This window comes from Channa argus, chromosome 19, assembly GCF_033026475.1.
Source record: "Channa argus isolate prfri chromosome 19, Channa argus male v1.0, whole genome shotgun sequence".
In the NCBI taxonomy this organism is placed as follows: Eukaryota; Metazoa; Chordata; class Actinopteri; order Anabantiformes; family Channidae; genus Channa; species Channa argus.
The window spans coordinates 4,164,641-4,181,906 of NC_090215.1; the positions used below are offsets into that span (position 1 = coordinate 4,164,641).

Sequence of the window (17,266 nt, forward strand, 5' to 3'; positions counted from 1 at the left end):
AATATATTTTGCCAGGAGCACACAGGGATTTTCAAATGGGTGCCATAAGCTTTTGCAGGGTGTCCTTCCATCGAGTGCTGAACCCTGAGGGCTCCAAACTATGTGGTGAACTTGTGGCAATGGAGCCAAAACCTTCCACTTAATGGCTTTATTTTTTATATATATTTCCGCATTAATTAATTAGAATTTAATTTTCTTGTATAAATGTAATCAAAATATAGGACATTGATCAAATAATTAAGAATTAATTGTTATTATTGAATTCGTCATTGAAAGCACATGCATTTCACCCCACAGAGCGGTGCTTGACACAGTCTTGTGTGTGTTGTTGAGTTTAGGGAAGAAAACCAGTTTGGTTAAGGTTAGAGAAAAAATTTGGATTTTGTTTAAGTGTGTTAATTATACATTTTAGGTCAGACAGTCTTTCTTTAACCTCAACCAAATATGATGTGTTTTGGGTGATATATTAAAAATACAGGATGTAATGTTTTTCAAATTACTGTCAACATGTTCTGATGCCTCTCGTGACACAGACTCATAGAAAGGCCACTGGCAGCTGTATGTTTTTAAAGGAGACTCGCTCCTCTAATCAGAAAAGGCCAAACCCTGTATGTCACATGCAGATGTGGTGCATATCTTTGTGATGCCATGAGCTTTTTTTTTTATTTATTTTTTTTACACATTATCAAAATGTTTTGACCTCAAGTTAACTTGATACCAAAATGTTACATATCTTAATAAAAATAAATAACTTGTTGATTTCTTATTGAGGGGCACATCATATAACGGCCCTTTTGTTTTAATTGTGTTGAACGGTTGCAAACTTTCAAAGTGAATCCTATTAATCTTGCAAAGTAAAGTCTACTCATTCACTACGTTGCAAATGTTTAGTAGAAGAAGATGATATCTAAACTGCCGGCTTAGTTAAAATCTTCATCATCTCAATTCTGTTTTAGTTTTACTTTATTATAAAGATCACCTTTCTCAGTTATGAGAATAATGTAAGAGGACAGTCTGTAACAATATTCTCATAGCTCAGAGAGGTGGCAGATCATTTAAATATCCAAGTTGTATGAACTTGAATTTACTGTATGTCTAAAATAGATATAGCTAAACCTGAGTTTTGAGACTTCATAACACACATGAGGGTTTGATTATATCCAGATTCCATGGATGTATTTCTTAAGAGGCTTGCAGTCCAACGGGCACTAACGTTGAAAGCTGCGCTGTGCAATGAATGCATGTACAGCACAAAGTGGCAAGAATAAAAAGGGGGTCGCTGGGCTATGAACACAGGACGGGAACCATTCCGACAGTAATAATACACTGCCACTGATTTCACTGATTAGCTCCTTTCTGTGGTTGAAGGTGTATTATTCAGGGAAATCAGCTGCTGTTGTGTTTGCTTGGAATGAAGTGCTGCCAGCCAGGGTCGTGACAGCACTGGCTTTGAAGAAGCACTAGGCTATAACAGGTGGGTACACGACTGGTTTTCCAACTTACACTTATTTTCGTTCCCTCATCATCAGGATCAGGCTCCGGTATCATCTCCATCTGAGAACACAGAAAGAAAAAGAGAACATTTGCAAAAGTGATATTACAACATAGCTCCCGAAAAGCCACCCAGAGGACACAATGAATGATGAATTTTATGCAAGTGTAGTGTCGGACTTCCTGAAACATTACTGCGACAACACTGAGGAAAGGCATCTATCCACTGACAGTTATAAATCTTTTATCCCCACATCAACCCGCAGTTTAAAGACTGACTGACTGCTTTGCCACTTTTCTGCCTTTTAAAAATAAATGCACAAAGATGTCACTCTTGTCACACTTTTTCGGATTTATTTTTAGATTCTTGTGTAGACGAATTAAAGACAGCTTCCAAACTTCCAAGGGACAAAAAAAAAAATTCAGGCCCAAACCTGGATGTTGTGTGAGGAAGCTTCATGAAACAAATTATTAATCTAAATCTCCATCAGTCTCTACAGTAGAAGTGATATTACCCATAAACATATGTGATGAATAATAAAATGTCAGGAAGCAATAGCCTTTCAGTGATAAAAAATTGAAAGCTGACAAGTAAAAGTAAAATAAAAAAAAAAAAAATACAAATAAAATGCCCGTTGTAGTAGTGGTGGTATACTGTTATTGAAGCCTGGTGCCTATACCCCACGTGATGGACTGGACATTGATTTTTGAGGCTATAATTTATTTATCCCACATCGGATGCCAAATGGATGCATGCCCAGAGAAATCAACCCCCCCCCCCCAAAAAAAGTCTCCTGATTACAAACCTGACGAGGAGTGAGAGTTAAGCAGCAGAAAGGACTCAAGAGGAGGAGATAGAGGTTTCTCTAGAGGACATATAAGCTGAGACGAAAAAAAAAAAAGAAAAGGAAGGACAGGAGATGGATACGATGGCTACTTATGAGCATTTGCTTGGGAGAGCATTCCTTCAAGTGCTGTAATTACCTCTGAGGAACCGAGAGCTTTTCTCTGGAGGATGTTCAGCAGACAGGTGATTAATGAGCAGAATTAAGAGCCATAGCTTTGCCTGTCTGCATGTATGCATGACTCTTACATCTTGACTCCATAAATGGACCTGGTATCCTCTATTGTATCAAGCAGACGTCTTTAACAGCGAGACAGGATTAATTGTCCTCAGTACTGGGGCTGGACTGTTTCAAGTCATCAATTTCAGGCTTCTTTTTTCCAAACTTCACAGTAGTTATATTGGCTGGGTGTGCAGTCTATATATGTCACCTGAAAGGACAAAGATGGTGGAGCTTCTCCGGAGGAGAGATGCTCTATTGTGATCACACACACTGGCTGCTCTACTTAAAAATATGGTCAAAGTGACCCTGAAGATGGGGTGATTATTTTTTCATCAGAGTACAGCAGGAATGTATTTTTCAGCTTCCAATTCCAATCAACTAATACTATTTCTGCAATGTGAAATTGCAAAGCAGTTTAGTTTAAAAAGTTTAGTTAAACAAAGAAAAAAAAACGTATTTCTTGCAAAGCTAAATCACAAACATGTTTTCATTGATCTGTTGTGCCAAGTGTCTCATTTCAACATGTCAGATACATATTTAATAGAATTTGACTAAAAGTATCAAATAGTGGTTGGATTTTACATAATCTTTCACATATGTTTTGAAAGCTTCATATAAATACTGGAGATCTTGGTTCAATAATTTACTTGGAATCACATGAGCGACACTCAGCCAACAACAAGAATTCAATTATAAAAATAATTACAAATAAAATAAAAATCTTTATTCTTTTTGTAATTATTTAAAGACACATGGACTTTGACAAGCATTAACAAATCAATTCTAAAACTGTTTTATAGGACCCAAATTCATTGCTTTACTGCACCTGGTCCACCTGACTCCTCCCACATTCACCTGAACTGCATCTGCACTCACTCTATTTAAGGTTTGAAGCAACATGCAGCCATGTTCTGCCAGCACCTCCACATTTAAGAAATTATTATTTGGTTCTTCCTGCCTTGCTTGTTCACTATGGGTCATGAATCCTCCCAGTGGTTCTGCATTTAGTTTCTGTTTTCCTCCACTGCAAAAAAAAAACAAACAAACAAAAAAAATAGAAGCTATACCAGCTGCTCTGGTTCTTGTTCAGCATCAGTGTAGTAGGAGTTAGTGTGGGGCACAATGTCTTTATATTATTTGAACAGTTTTATGAATGGAGCTAATTGGGAAGGAAGAATGGGTCTTTGCGGTAGTTGCATCAGAAATTAAGGAACTTTTTCAATTTTTTTAATTAGGTGTTATTGAAAAATAAGTGTTTTAACAGTCAAGACGCGCATGTCTTGGATTTAGCCCTTTTGATTCCTATTAGTATTGCATTTCATTTTTCATATACATCTACTTTTTTATTGGCTTGTACTTTGTACCCTCAGTTGTTATTTTCATCATTTGCACCAGTGTGCCTGTCATTTAAACAGCACTTTAGTCAACTGTGTTGTTAAATGTGCTGTATAAATAAATCTGACATGAATATGACACATTCAACTTTTGTGTTAGAGATTAGGTTATAGATGTGCTGGTTAAATGTAGTCAAGCCAAGACTGATTATTTCCTACATTGTAAGACCTATTTAAGGGCTCTGTACTATGTTAGCCAGAAAGAAGAGGATGTCTGTGTTTGCATAATCATACCTTAACCTCATCATCAATCATACCTCAATCATACCTCATTCCTCAGTTTTTGTTTCATGGTTGGTGACTTGCACTGTATAAAGATCCCAATTATTTTTCTGTTCAGGTGTGTCTTAAGCTAAGGACACGCTTTTTCCAAAAATTGGTCAGTGTTCTTGACTTATACTTGAAGCAATTATGAGTCCAAATGGTTCTCTAGTTTGAGGAACATTCCAACTCAATCCAAATGTAAATGTAGCAAATGTAGCTATTTGGTTGGATTTAGGCACAAGATTACATTTAGGCACTAAATAATTATGGTTAAGGTTAGTAAAGCTCTTCAGTTCAGTGGTCTGTAACTTCCTGTGAACAAAAAAGAAAACAATTCCAACCCAATTTTATGGTTGTGTCTCGTGGATCAAACCCTTTCTTCTCATAGCACGTTGCTCTGATGTTTTGTCCTTGAATTAGATTTTTTGCTTGCTTTGTAGGTCAATAAATAAAGAACATCTGCCAAATAACTAAATATAAATGTAGTAAAATTAAGATTTGCCCTTAAATTCCCTGCTTCCTTGGTGCCCTATGCCTTGTTGCAATAACTTAAATACCTAAACCTTGGAGAATCCCCAGTCTCCTGTGGGAAACTGTTATTTGTTGACCATATCACCATGACACCCTCTTTAGAAACTAGTTGGTGTAAATACTAGGTAACGGTCCTCTTCACTGTATTTTTTCTTTTCTATTTTTATTTTTTATTTTGGCTGTTGCTACGTATGACCTGCAGTATCCATATAGTTCTATTTTACAGAAAAACAGCCACTGCTCAGTCCAGGCCCAATATGCAGCTTCAGGTCATCTTTGTTGTGTATCAGTGCTTTAAACCCCATTATAGAACCTATAAAATATGTAGGAAAAGACTAATTAGACATTTTATTCAGGCTGGCACTGACTAGGGCATCATAACTTGCATGCATAACTCTAAAAACACACTACTTTTACTCCAGGTCTGCTAAATGTCGTCACTATGTCCACATGTTGACAATAAATTCAACCTCTACCGTTCAAACATGTTCAAATATTTTATCTAAAGTGACTGTTCCATGCACTAAAACTAAAGTATTAGCCAGTGTTTTGAGTGTGAACCCATTAGTGACCCAACACTCTACAAATATAATTGAGGTAACTGTAACATAATGAATGTCCAATATCAATTCAGAATCCTGGCATTTATTATCCACTGTCAAAAACATTAATCTCCCATTAAGAGAAAAGCCTGCTTTAATGCCTTAAAGTATTAAAGCATTTGTGGAAGATGATCACTAGTTTGCATTTAATGACTATTGGCAACTATGGTGCAGGAGGAGGAGCGGTTGTCCACCAGGTTTGTTGGTTTGATCCCCGGCTTATCCTGTCACATATTGAAGTGTCCTTGAAGAAGACACTGCACCCAAACTTAGTTGTTCCTGGTAAGTGTTGCATAGCAGCTCCCCCATCAGTGTGTGTGAGTGTGAATAGGTAAATTAAAAGCAGTGTAAAGTGCTTTGAGTACCAAAAGGTAGAAAAAAAGACTGTTTAACTCCTCAAGAATGGCCTTTTCTTGCATAACTGTGTATCTGGCAAATGTTTCCTGATTATTCAAGCCAGTGACAGCAACGTTGAAGTTTCTAGTGACACAGTAGGAGGAAACCTTCATTATTTTCCCATTTATGTTTCATTTCTGTCACATGGGTGCTTTCTGAGCCAAAGCTCAGGCCGCTCGCTAATATCTCAATTTCAATCGCTCATCTCTTTATTGCAAAACCCTTCCATCACGACACGGTGCCATTCTTCATGCAAATCACAAATTGACTTCCTGTAAAATGTGCTCCGCAATTATTGTGCATAAGAAAAGCTCCATTGAGTTTCTGAGACTAAATTAACATCACATGAAGAAAAAATTTAACCCAACTGTAGACTGCACCCACATGTGAGCCTGTGCCTGGATTGCCCTGATGACAGACACACACATAACCAATGAAAACACCTTACTGCAACAAAATATTTAAACAAGTTTATCCAGCAGTTATTAGTTTTACAAACACTAGTCCCAGAGCACCACTAAAGGTATTTAATAATTGTTATTTTTCTGAAAGAAATCTTGGGAAAAGTTTCTTTAACTTCTGGTTGTGAATAAATAAATATAAAATGTACAACCCAAGACTGTTGGTTGCATGTAAAACTGAACATAGAACTGTAGAAATAAACAATCAAACACAACATTTAAGTGACTAATTATGTTGCATGGTAGTGAAATTCACTGAAGTTCTTAAGATTTATAGAAAATCTCTTTTCTGATGAAAATATTTCACAAGCACCTTTTGATAGACTTTGACAAAGTGCCTGTACTCTCTCGCTTTTGTTAAATGTATTGAGAATTTGGCAGGTAAACTGCAACTAGGCATTGCAAAAGGGTAATACATAGACCTACATAGTCCTTATAGGCACAGTATTCTACTTACATTTCATAATCAGATTGCAATATCAAGTAAGACAAGACTACAATGTGAGAATCCAGCCCAACCATCAGTCCAATGAAACTAGCTTGCCTTTCTGATCGATTAAAAACAAAGGGGGAAAAATATAGGAGTGAAAACAACTATTTGGTTTGTTAGGCCTTGAATGAAACTTTTTTTACATCAGGTTCCCCCAGATCTTTGGAATTTCACTGCATAAAGCAAAAAATTGTTATGCAGCATAAATTTGACAAGAACACAACCCAGAGAATTAGTGTTACAGCAACCCTGTCTCCTAATTACCATACTATGCAGTTAAACTACAAACACCATTACAATTTTGTAGTGAATGTAATGTGCTGGATGGATTATGTTCTGATGCAACGTTTTTAAAAGTGTATGTTGTCAACATATCCTCGTTATGTTAATAGAAACCCTACCGTGATTGCAATCAGGATTTCATGGACCTTTTCAGTGATTGTTGCAGCCCAAAATATCTGATTACCTGACAGCTTTTATTTAAATATTGTGATTCGTTTTACTGTGTTTTTATATTTTAAATTGCATGGTTGCGATCGCAACATTGTGAATTCTTGGAGGGACTGATATATGTATTTGCGTTGGTAGTTAGTTTGCATTGGTGGGAAAGGGCCAAATGTGGCATGTTTTAAATATAATCAGTGCAGTTTAAGTCAGGTTTGAAGGCAAAAACTGTCCTAATGACCGAAGAGAACATGTCTTGAAATAACCCACCACCCAAATGTAGCAATACAATGACAGATTAAGACAAATTATGTACAAGTGAACACCCCCCTCTGGGAGCTAATTATATCTTCCCACTTTGATTGAAAGCAATGAGTTCATAGCCTTTCTGAGTGATGGGGTTGAGAAATGTGGAACACCAGGAGCAACCTGTTTTTGAAGTAACCACTGCAAAATGATCATGTTTAAGTGTGTAAGCGTGTCAGTGGGGACTTTCACAGGTGATACTGAAAGATCTGCAATAGGCTGTGTCGAAGCTGGAGTCAGAACGAGCTATTTAATTTGATGAATAACATAAAAATACAGCACTCACACATGAAAAAAAACAAAACAAACAAAAACAGGGCAGACTACCTGTATGAAATCGCTATCGAGCAACAACATATAAATGTATCTCCTGTATACTGTGGAGTCCAGCTCCAACTCCTCTACATTCACAGCCATTAGGAACAGTGGCGTTGATATGAGCAGTTTATTTGTAATAACAAGTAAGTAATAGTTAAAATATGAACATAAATTACTTTAAAAATGTGTATTTGGGTTACAAAATGCCTCTTCTAGTTGACCACAATGTTTAATAAGGATGATAAACACGTTTTAAGCATATAAAACTGAGCTTGGGGTTTTGTTAAGGTAAATAATAAATCTTAATCTGAATCTAATTAGCATTTACTGTTACTGCATTTACTAGAGTCATATTATTAAACCTGTACTTAGATTACCAGTCGTGACGTCCTTAGACTGGTTATTGCTCACATTTGATAAATGCCTTTAATCTGCTAATGATCGTTTTTACTTTTTCCAAACTTGATGAATGTTTTGTTTTGCTTGATGATTTGAACAATGTAATGATTTTGGTGCCAGACATCCTCTGGGATTTTTTTCTCATTACGTACTGATTGATCTAAAGTTGCGTTCCAGATGGATACGAAAGCAGTGATACTGACCATTTGGTTCTTTTTTTTATTCTTTGAGTCTATCTGTAATTAGGAATCATTTAACCTTGTTAGTCCTGGTGTTCATTCTTCACACACTTTTATTATTTTTATATTACATTTTGCATTGTTATTCTAGACTTTAGCTTTGATCATTGGTTATAAGTGAACGCTTCCCCTTAAGGCACATTTAGAGGGGGTGGCTCTGGGGGCTCGTTCCTACCCTTTTTCCAAATTAAACCAACCAAACATGCCAAATATCGATTAACCCTTTGGGGTCTTTGTGTTTTATGTTCGATGCCTAAACCATCTTGGTGTAAACATTTGTATAAATTAGGTCTGTAAGATAATGTACTAACAGTTTTTATTTAATTTATGTATTTATACATGGGAGGGATATATCATTATAAAACAAACAAAAAAAAGAAACAACAAATAAGATGTTTACTGTCTCTACATGTATCGTATAGCATAAAACTGAGCTGCCAAGAATCTGCTTGTCCAGTGAGCCTGTTCTTAATTGATTGCTAATTCCTTATACTTTGCTGATTGATGAAAACTAATTTGAAATGTAACTGGAGTCTTGCAGCTGTTTTTACTGACTAGTTTATTTGGATTCATTTATTAGTTGGGATTTTCTGTACATGTGTACAGTTTTGCTTTTTTTGTGCCTTGAAACACAATTGCAGTTTCCTATTTAATATTTATTAACTTCTTTATTTTTAATTTTAACTGTCAATTACCTAAATTGTTTTAATTTGATCATTCATTGTTTGAGTTTATTTTTGTTTTTCAAGGGTCTTGGGGAAAATACAATACCAAATCCATTTCCATGTTTGTTTCTTAGTAAGTGGTAGACAGCAGGAGCACTTGTTAAACCACTGGGAATGAGAGACTACGATCGGAAAGTTGTGCTGCAGCCTACATGAACTAGACAAAATGTCATGTTGTTAGCGATATTGAACAGTAAAGATCACACCAGTATCTAACTTGGTGACCTTTCAAGGTGCATTTACACGCTGCGCTAATTAGCTGCTGAGCTGTTCTTTCCATTCCACAGCGCCCATACTATAGAGATCTTTACTGCCTCTGCTGTGTAAGGCTGCCAGATCTGGATCCTTTTAATATCAGTTTAATATCAGCTCACATTTAATCTAGACTGATATTTATATTTAGACAAAATACATGTTGGACAAAAATGTATCTGACCACTTATGAGAGCTGCATAACATGGGACACATCTCAATTTTCAGGAGCTACTTGATCAAATATATAAGCTTTTTTTTATGTTAAAGAATAACTGAGGAACTGACTCTGTAGCTGATATGACCATATCCCAGAGCCAAGATATATCTGGAGCCACGCAAACAATTGACTCTCTCACAGCTATACATCAGTTCATACATCGAACTACAGAGAACTGTTTATGCACCAACTTACTCGTGCATTTAATGTTCTTAATGCTCTTTGCTAATAATAAACTTAATGTACTAAGCTTAATGCTGGATGATTTATTTTGTAAAGTACATATCAAAAATGCACCAGGGAAAAACAACTACAAATTCAGTGTATTGATCGTCAGTGACATGTTTCCAATATTGATAGATCGCTTTGTATCATCAACAAGATCTATTAAAGCCAGGACAACTTAATCACATACTGTAATGAGTTATATAGCACACATTTCATTTCAAATCTGTGCCACTCTACTGACTTTTTTAGGAAAAAAAACTGAGGTTACAGATATAACATTAACATATATACTGTAAAGTACAGTAGTGTGCCTGTATAGTGTTTCCTAATTATATTGCTCACTGACTCCTGCTTGAAGATGTTTTGGGTCTAAGCTTAGTTGTTAACTCTAATTACATCCCCAACCTGGCACGGGTCCCATTCACACAGACACTAATCCCCTTCACAGCCCAATGGTTTATGACAAGAGCTATGTTAATTACATGTAAAGCCTGCAATTGTGTATGTAAAAAGCATGAAAGTACTTAAAATGTGTTACTCCATTACTTTACCCAGTGAAGGGGAAAAGGCAGTGTTCCAGGAATTAGGAGACTAAAGGAGCACTGGTATTGAACAGTGACATGGTCTCAAACCACGGCTGAAACAGAAGGTAGAAGATGATACTGTGGACTGACACTAAAAATATCATTAGTTACATGAACTGCTTTGCTAATGTCATAGCAGCTCTTCTAATGACACCCGTACACACTGTGGCAGCCACATTAGTGTTGGAATGAGGACATGTCAGTCCCAGTGTGCAGCGCTGAGGTCAAAAATCAGAGGTTTGTCCTCCTTTCAGCTTCTGTTTTGCAAATAGCTGTGCAGACACCCTCAGGCACGCACTTGACTCACATTGTCTGTGCATGAAAATCCCACAGCATGAGCTTCAACGAATTACAATTAGTTGTCAGCACCCAAAGTGCTCCTTTCAGTTCTTCAATCGTCTGTTCACATTTCATTAAATGTGCTGCACTGAAACCTCAACTTATACCAATCTGATAAATGAAAAGAACAACGTGCTTCTACAAACCTAAAGTGATTTCATTAAAATGTTTAAAATACTTTTAAAATGTAAACAAAGTACACTCAAATGTTTAGAGTCTTAAAAGATGGTCTCCTATTGAGGTTTCACAAAGTAGTTAACCTTGGAAATGTAATTAATTTCTTATATATATTTAGTTTACTTTATTGCATATTGTGTACAAAGGGATGTTTCATCGGTCATAACCTGTAGTATTACAGTACTGCAACCTTCAGAAATAATAAAAAAAAAACCATTAACTCCACACTTTTATTCTTGAAAATAATGAGAACAAACTTTGAAGTTACAAACAATCCACTCTTTTTTTCCCCCTTAAATAAAACTAATCTGAAGCATGGTCAGTATCTGGGTGACTGTGGTGCAGGACATCGAGCGGTCGTCCACCAATTCACAGTTGTTGTACCAATAGGTAGGACAGCACAGACCATTTACTATTGCCCGCAGTGTTTAATTACTCAATACTGTAGTCAACAGTGACAGTCTGTCAGCAGTCTGTCTTTAGTTGGAAATTTTAAGTATTGCATTTTTTACCTAGATAACATTTTCTTCATATTTTATTGCCATGTTAACATCATTTATCTGTGTGTTGTTCAGATGAGAATGTGGCCACTGGCAAAACTGTGTCCCTCACGTAATTTATTGAAGAGGCTGCAATGAAACAAAATTAGAAGTGGTCACTCCACTGTGCCCCCAGAGTGACCTTCAGCGGAAGAAGGCTCTGCTCACAGCGTTTGAGGCCGGGCTTGTCTGTTACCCTCATGTCCCTCATGTCGTAGCATCTGGAGGACAATCTGATCCAACTGAGACCCCTGTAAAAGAATTTTCCTGTGACCTGTACAACTTGAACTCATTCCATACCAACACAATCGGTGACGAACACAGCTATATAAAATGTTCCTCATCCAATAAATGATCACGTGTACTAAGCAAATGGACAATTTATGGAAGTATACTATAATATATAATATAGTATAATATACTTTTGATCCTGCAAATACATCTTGAGCAATTCCCTGTTAGAAATGCAACCAAAGAACTGGTGATTGTGTGTGTGTGTGTGTATGTGTGTGTGGCCTTACATTACAGAAGAATAAAATTTGGCAAGAAAGTAACTATAATAACTAAGTAGTAGGTTCACATAAAACCTATTATTAGTGTAATTTCACACAGTAGCACTGATTTATTAAAACTACGTTATGCAACTTTTGGGAATTAAATTACAGTTTGACGCATCTGCTTATTTGAAAATGACAAAAGTAAAACATATTTTTCTATCAACAGAATATTTGTACAACATGTTCTTTCATCAGAAATTTTTAAAATTTTTTTTAATAATTTGTCAAGGGGTTGCAAACATTTGCACTAATAATTTTCATGTTTTACACTTTTTAGACTATTGCACCATTTTTGTTTCTGATTTTAAAAAATATATGGAGTAGCTGAATGTGCATTCTCATTATGTGAGGGTTAAGTTTGCACCTCCTTACAGTTTGTGCCATTTTAGTGTAATAGGATGCAAACTTAACCTTAAGTATACTTTAATAGTGAATTGTGTGGTATATCATAGATATGCACCAGGAAGTATTTCGTCAGCATGTGATGCATATAGTTTGGAATTAAGTAAATATCACTGCAGAGCCGCCAGTACTGCAGTACAATAAATAATATAGATTCAAAATGTACTAATCAGGCACATATTAATCAAATTCTCTGATTATTAGAAGGATGAGACTCATTAAAAATGTTTAGATGCCAATATATCTGCACTGCTGCAAGTGTTGTTCTGAGAGTCTGACTTCACAGGACCTGTTGACAGCAACTCTCCACATTATGATAAATTATGGAGCATATTTCTACCAAAATATAAATAAACTTAGAAAGTTACATACTGTTGGTTTGAATTTATTTAGTTTTTGATTTACGGATCACTGAGGAGACAACCTGGGTTGTGCAGTGGAAAGTGGAAACTCACCAGTAAAATATAAAGCCATCCATCCATCCATCCATCCATCCAACCCTACTAATTCATCAGAGGGTTACAAGGAGAGTGGAGTTGTTCCAAGTGACAGGCAGGGTGCACACTGGATGGATTTCCAGTTTATCATAGGGCTCACAAATCTACCAAAACCTGTAAAATTAACTTTAGTTTTTAATTTTATTTATTCTGAGTTAGTTGCAAACCAGCTACTTTTTGCTTGTTTTACTGTACAACAAAAACAGATGATTTCACTCATGTATCACAGAATAAAAACAGATATTTGAATAAGGAATCACTTAACTCTGCTTGAAAATCATGTCTTTATATTTGGAAACTCTTCTTGTTTCCAAATGTTAAAGTGCAACCAATAATCCAAGGACAGAAACAGACAAGTGTAGGTAAGAGTGTGATGAACAAGCATGAAAATGAATCTGCGCCTTTGAAGACCTCTAATTGATTTGGCCATTTAATTTTTGTCCTGGCTGGCTAATCCATTTCCAGGGAGACAAAAAGGTGAAATGGCATGGCCGGAAAGGAGGGGACAGAGGCAAAGTCAGCCTCAGAAGAATACTGAATAGAATGAGAGACACTGAGTGAAATGTCAATTCCAGTCAACGGCTAGCAGAATGACAAAGTACTTACTACTTGCAACAGGAATGCCTAATGAGAGCCAAGAGGTGACATTTGAGGAGAACTCTGAATTGTGACAGCTTTAGTGGAGTTTTTAGAGCTCAACTAGGCAATTCTGTACAATGGCAGCTTGGACTGACAACTGAAACTCAAAAAACTAAACTGAACTGAATCCTCAAAGGTGACACCAGCAAGAGGTGTATTTAGCTTTACCTGGACTATGCATTGCTCAATGCACTTGAAGTCCTGATTTCGCTTGTCTTGGATAAAGGCTTTTCCGTCAGTGAAAACACAGAGAATGGCTTTTAATTTGGAGAAAGTGGGAGAAACTGCAGCTGCTCAATTAATGGAAAAGCCTTTCTCTCTTCCAAAGGAAATTTGTAATTTGGGTAGGTCCCTCTTACATCATTGTTTAATCCATCTAATCAGTTCTTCTCCTGTCTAGATGTACAGATATACAGACCCCTTAGCCTTTTTCAATTTTATGTTGCAGCCTGATATTACAGTTGTTTAAATTATTTTTTTCTCATTAATCTGGACTCTGCACCCGATAATAACAACAAATTGAAGTAAATGTCTGTAAATGTATTAAAAAGAAACTGATATTACATGTACATAGTATTCAAGCCCTTTTGCAAAAACACATTAAGATTTAGGTTGGGTGCCTCCTATTTCTACACCTTGACTGGAGTCCACCAGTGCTAAATTAAATTGATTGGACATGATTTAACAAGGCACACATCTCTCTTTTAAAGGCCTCACGGCTAACAGTGCATACTTTATCAGAGCAAAAGGCATGAGGTTTGAAATGAAATGCCAGCAGAGCTCAGAAACACAATTGCTGCAAGGCATAGATGTGGGGAAAGCTTATAAAAAAATCACCTGTTGCACTGCAGGTTCCTAAGAGCATAGCTGCCTCCACAATTCTCAAATAGAAGATGTTTGGCATAACCAGGACTCTTCCAAGAGCTGAGCGATCGGGCAGAAGGGCATTAGTAAGAGAGGTGGCTAAGATTCCGATGGTCACTCTGACTGTCGCATCTCTGCACAGGATCTTTGGAGCTCAAATTTCCACAAGCACAACTATCAGTGCAACCCTCCACCAGTTTGGGCTCAGTCCAAACACTCGAAAACAAAGAAAAGTTTGCAGAAAAGCACCTGAAGGACTGAGGAACAAGATTCTCTGGTCTGATAAAACCACTCACTGTTTGGCCTCAATTCTAAATGTTTTTTCTGAAGGAAACCTAGCAAAGCTGCACAATACCATCCCTACAGTGAATCATGGTGGTGGCAGCATCTTGCTGTAGGGGTGCTATTCAGCAGCAGGAACTGGGAGACTGGTCAGGGTTCAGGAAAAGCTGAATAGATTTAAGTACAGAGATATTCTTAATGAAAACAAAAAAATGAAAGCACTCAGGACCTCAGACTTGGTAAAGGTTCTCGTTCCAACAAGACAACGATCTTCCACACATCCAAGACAACACAGGAGTGGCTTGGGGACAACTGTGATTGTCCCAGAGTGTCCCAGTCAGAGCCGTGATTTGAACCCTATTGAACATCTCTGGAGAGACCTGAAAATGACCGTGACGGTCCCCATCTAACCTGACTGAGCTTGAGACGATTTGCAGAGAAGAATAGCAGAAAATCCTCCAATCCCATTGTTAAATCACCTTTGGCAGCAATTACAGACTTGAGTCTGTTTGGGTATGACGTTATAATCTTTGCACAAAGTACTGAGTAAAAGTTGTGAATACTTATGTACATGGAATATTTCAGTTGAAAAAATATTTTAACTGTACCATCAAGCTGCAACATTACAAAATTGTAACAAGTGAAAAAATATTTAGATCACCGTATATTTCATATATATGTATGATCTTAGCAATATGGTTGAGGTGTATTGAATAGATCCATAATGAGTTAAAAAAACAACAATTCATAACTCACCCAACAACAGTTTCTGTTCAAAGCACCACAGATGGCTGTAGTCATGTCTGCTTACAGTAATGGTGTGAGCGTGTTTTTAAAAAATGAGCCACAGGGGTGGTACAATAATGGGAACAGCACTTGAAAAGGGGTTTTGAAATAAGTAGATCAGAATTACAAACGCAGGCACACAGGCGAGTCAAATCAAGTTGAATGACAATTAGCAGTGTAGTATGTGTCAGCATGACAGAAAGCAGGTAAGCACTGTGATTTTACTGTCACCACATTTATGCTGCACAGAATGTGTTTTTAAGCCTAAAAAAGTTAGTTACCTATGTGATACATTCTCCTGGATTGCAAGACAACTCGTAGCAAAAAGAGCAAAACTCTATGACCATCTGAACCTGCAGCTCTTTGCCACAGACGCATTACATCCACCCGGTGTGTGTGTGTTAATGCTGTTGTGGACAGGAGTCAGCATGGCACCAATGTAATGCTAGTCATGTTCAACATCACAGTTTGCTGCATATGCCACTACGTATCATTCCTGGAAAGAGAAAGTGATTGCACTGATTTCACTAAAAGACACAGTCTATGATGTGCATGATTCATAATGCTCCAAAAAAGGAAACCTTTTTTTTCTTTTTTCTTTTTTTCCTCAGTAGAGCCTTAAAGGTTTAAAGACTGCTGAATAAAACTATACAGCAACAGCATCAACGACAAAGATGAACAGTAGAGGCAAATACTCTAGATGCTCATTGTCACGGTTGAAAACCAAACTAGTAGTGTCACCAGAAGCTTGTTCTAGTCAAGCTTATGGAGTAAAATCACAGGACATCATGAGTGGGAAGGAAAATCTTCCCATCTCTGATATCAGCCGTTACACAGGTGTCTTTTAATGAAGGCTTCAGCCCACAAAGACATAAACAGCTTGTAAACATGATACTAGATCTGCTTACTTGTGGTCATTTGGCTGGCAGCATGGGGCCAGATGCATAATGATTCCTCGTATTTTATCATATTTTATTATTAATCGTTCAATAACTTGTTCAACAACAACATAGAGTCAGCTGTCTTTGATGAAAAGCCAGATCCCTGATCCCATACTGCACAGCAGCAGAATACAAAGACTGAAGCTGTACAGAATGAATACAGACAAGCCTACACTTTTATTAACCCTGAGAGGGAAACTCTGATTCTGACCAGCTTTTCTGGTACCAAACATTTAGAGGAATTTAGGGAACAAACTGTGGGTAATTCAACTCTTCCTATCATAGTTATATCATATTAGAAAGTTTGGGGATATTTCTATCACAGCCTGACACTGTGTTACAAAGGTGGACAGATTTTATTCATGCTGTTTATTGTTCACATCTAAAAGGGAGGACAGAGGTTAGTAAGGAACATTAGTAAAAACAGGGAATAAACTAATAACCTCCATCCATTTGGGATCAGATAATTTTTCACCAATATAAATTTCAAAAGATTAACACGGTGCAATGTGTGCTGCATGAACAAGGAAATGAAAGGCTGCTTCTTTAGACGTGACAAGAAGGAAGGAGACGGATAAACAGTGGGTATCAACATATGCAGTAACGACCTTTGAGAAAGTGCCAGTGGATAAGACAGGACAGTGGAAATCTAAGCTGAGTGCTGGTGGCTGTGGTACTGACATGTTGTCCACTAACCACAGGGTTAGCTTGAATGTCCAAGTGTCCTTGACCAAGACACTGAGCCTCTGTCTCATTAGTGTCAAAAGTGACAAAAATAACAATTATATGTGATTTGGTTGAGTTCCTAACTTGGGGCTGTTGAGTTTTCAGA

General features: G+C 37.0%; 1 protein-coding gene across 1 annotated transcript in view; it reads right to left on the reverse strand.

Moving 5' to 3' along the window:
• The window catches only part of vstm2a (V-set and transmembrane domain containing 2A), a 76,726-nt gene that overhangs the window by 18,205 nt on the left and 41,255 nt on the right, over positions 1-17,266 (reverse strand). Inside the window, exon 3 of the mRNA XM_067486774.1 lies at positions 1,504-1,554. Coding sequence (XP_067342875.1) covers positions 1,504-1,554 — 51 coding nt within the window. The remainder of the gene's footprint in view (positions 1-1,503; positions 1,555-17,266) is intronic.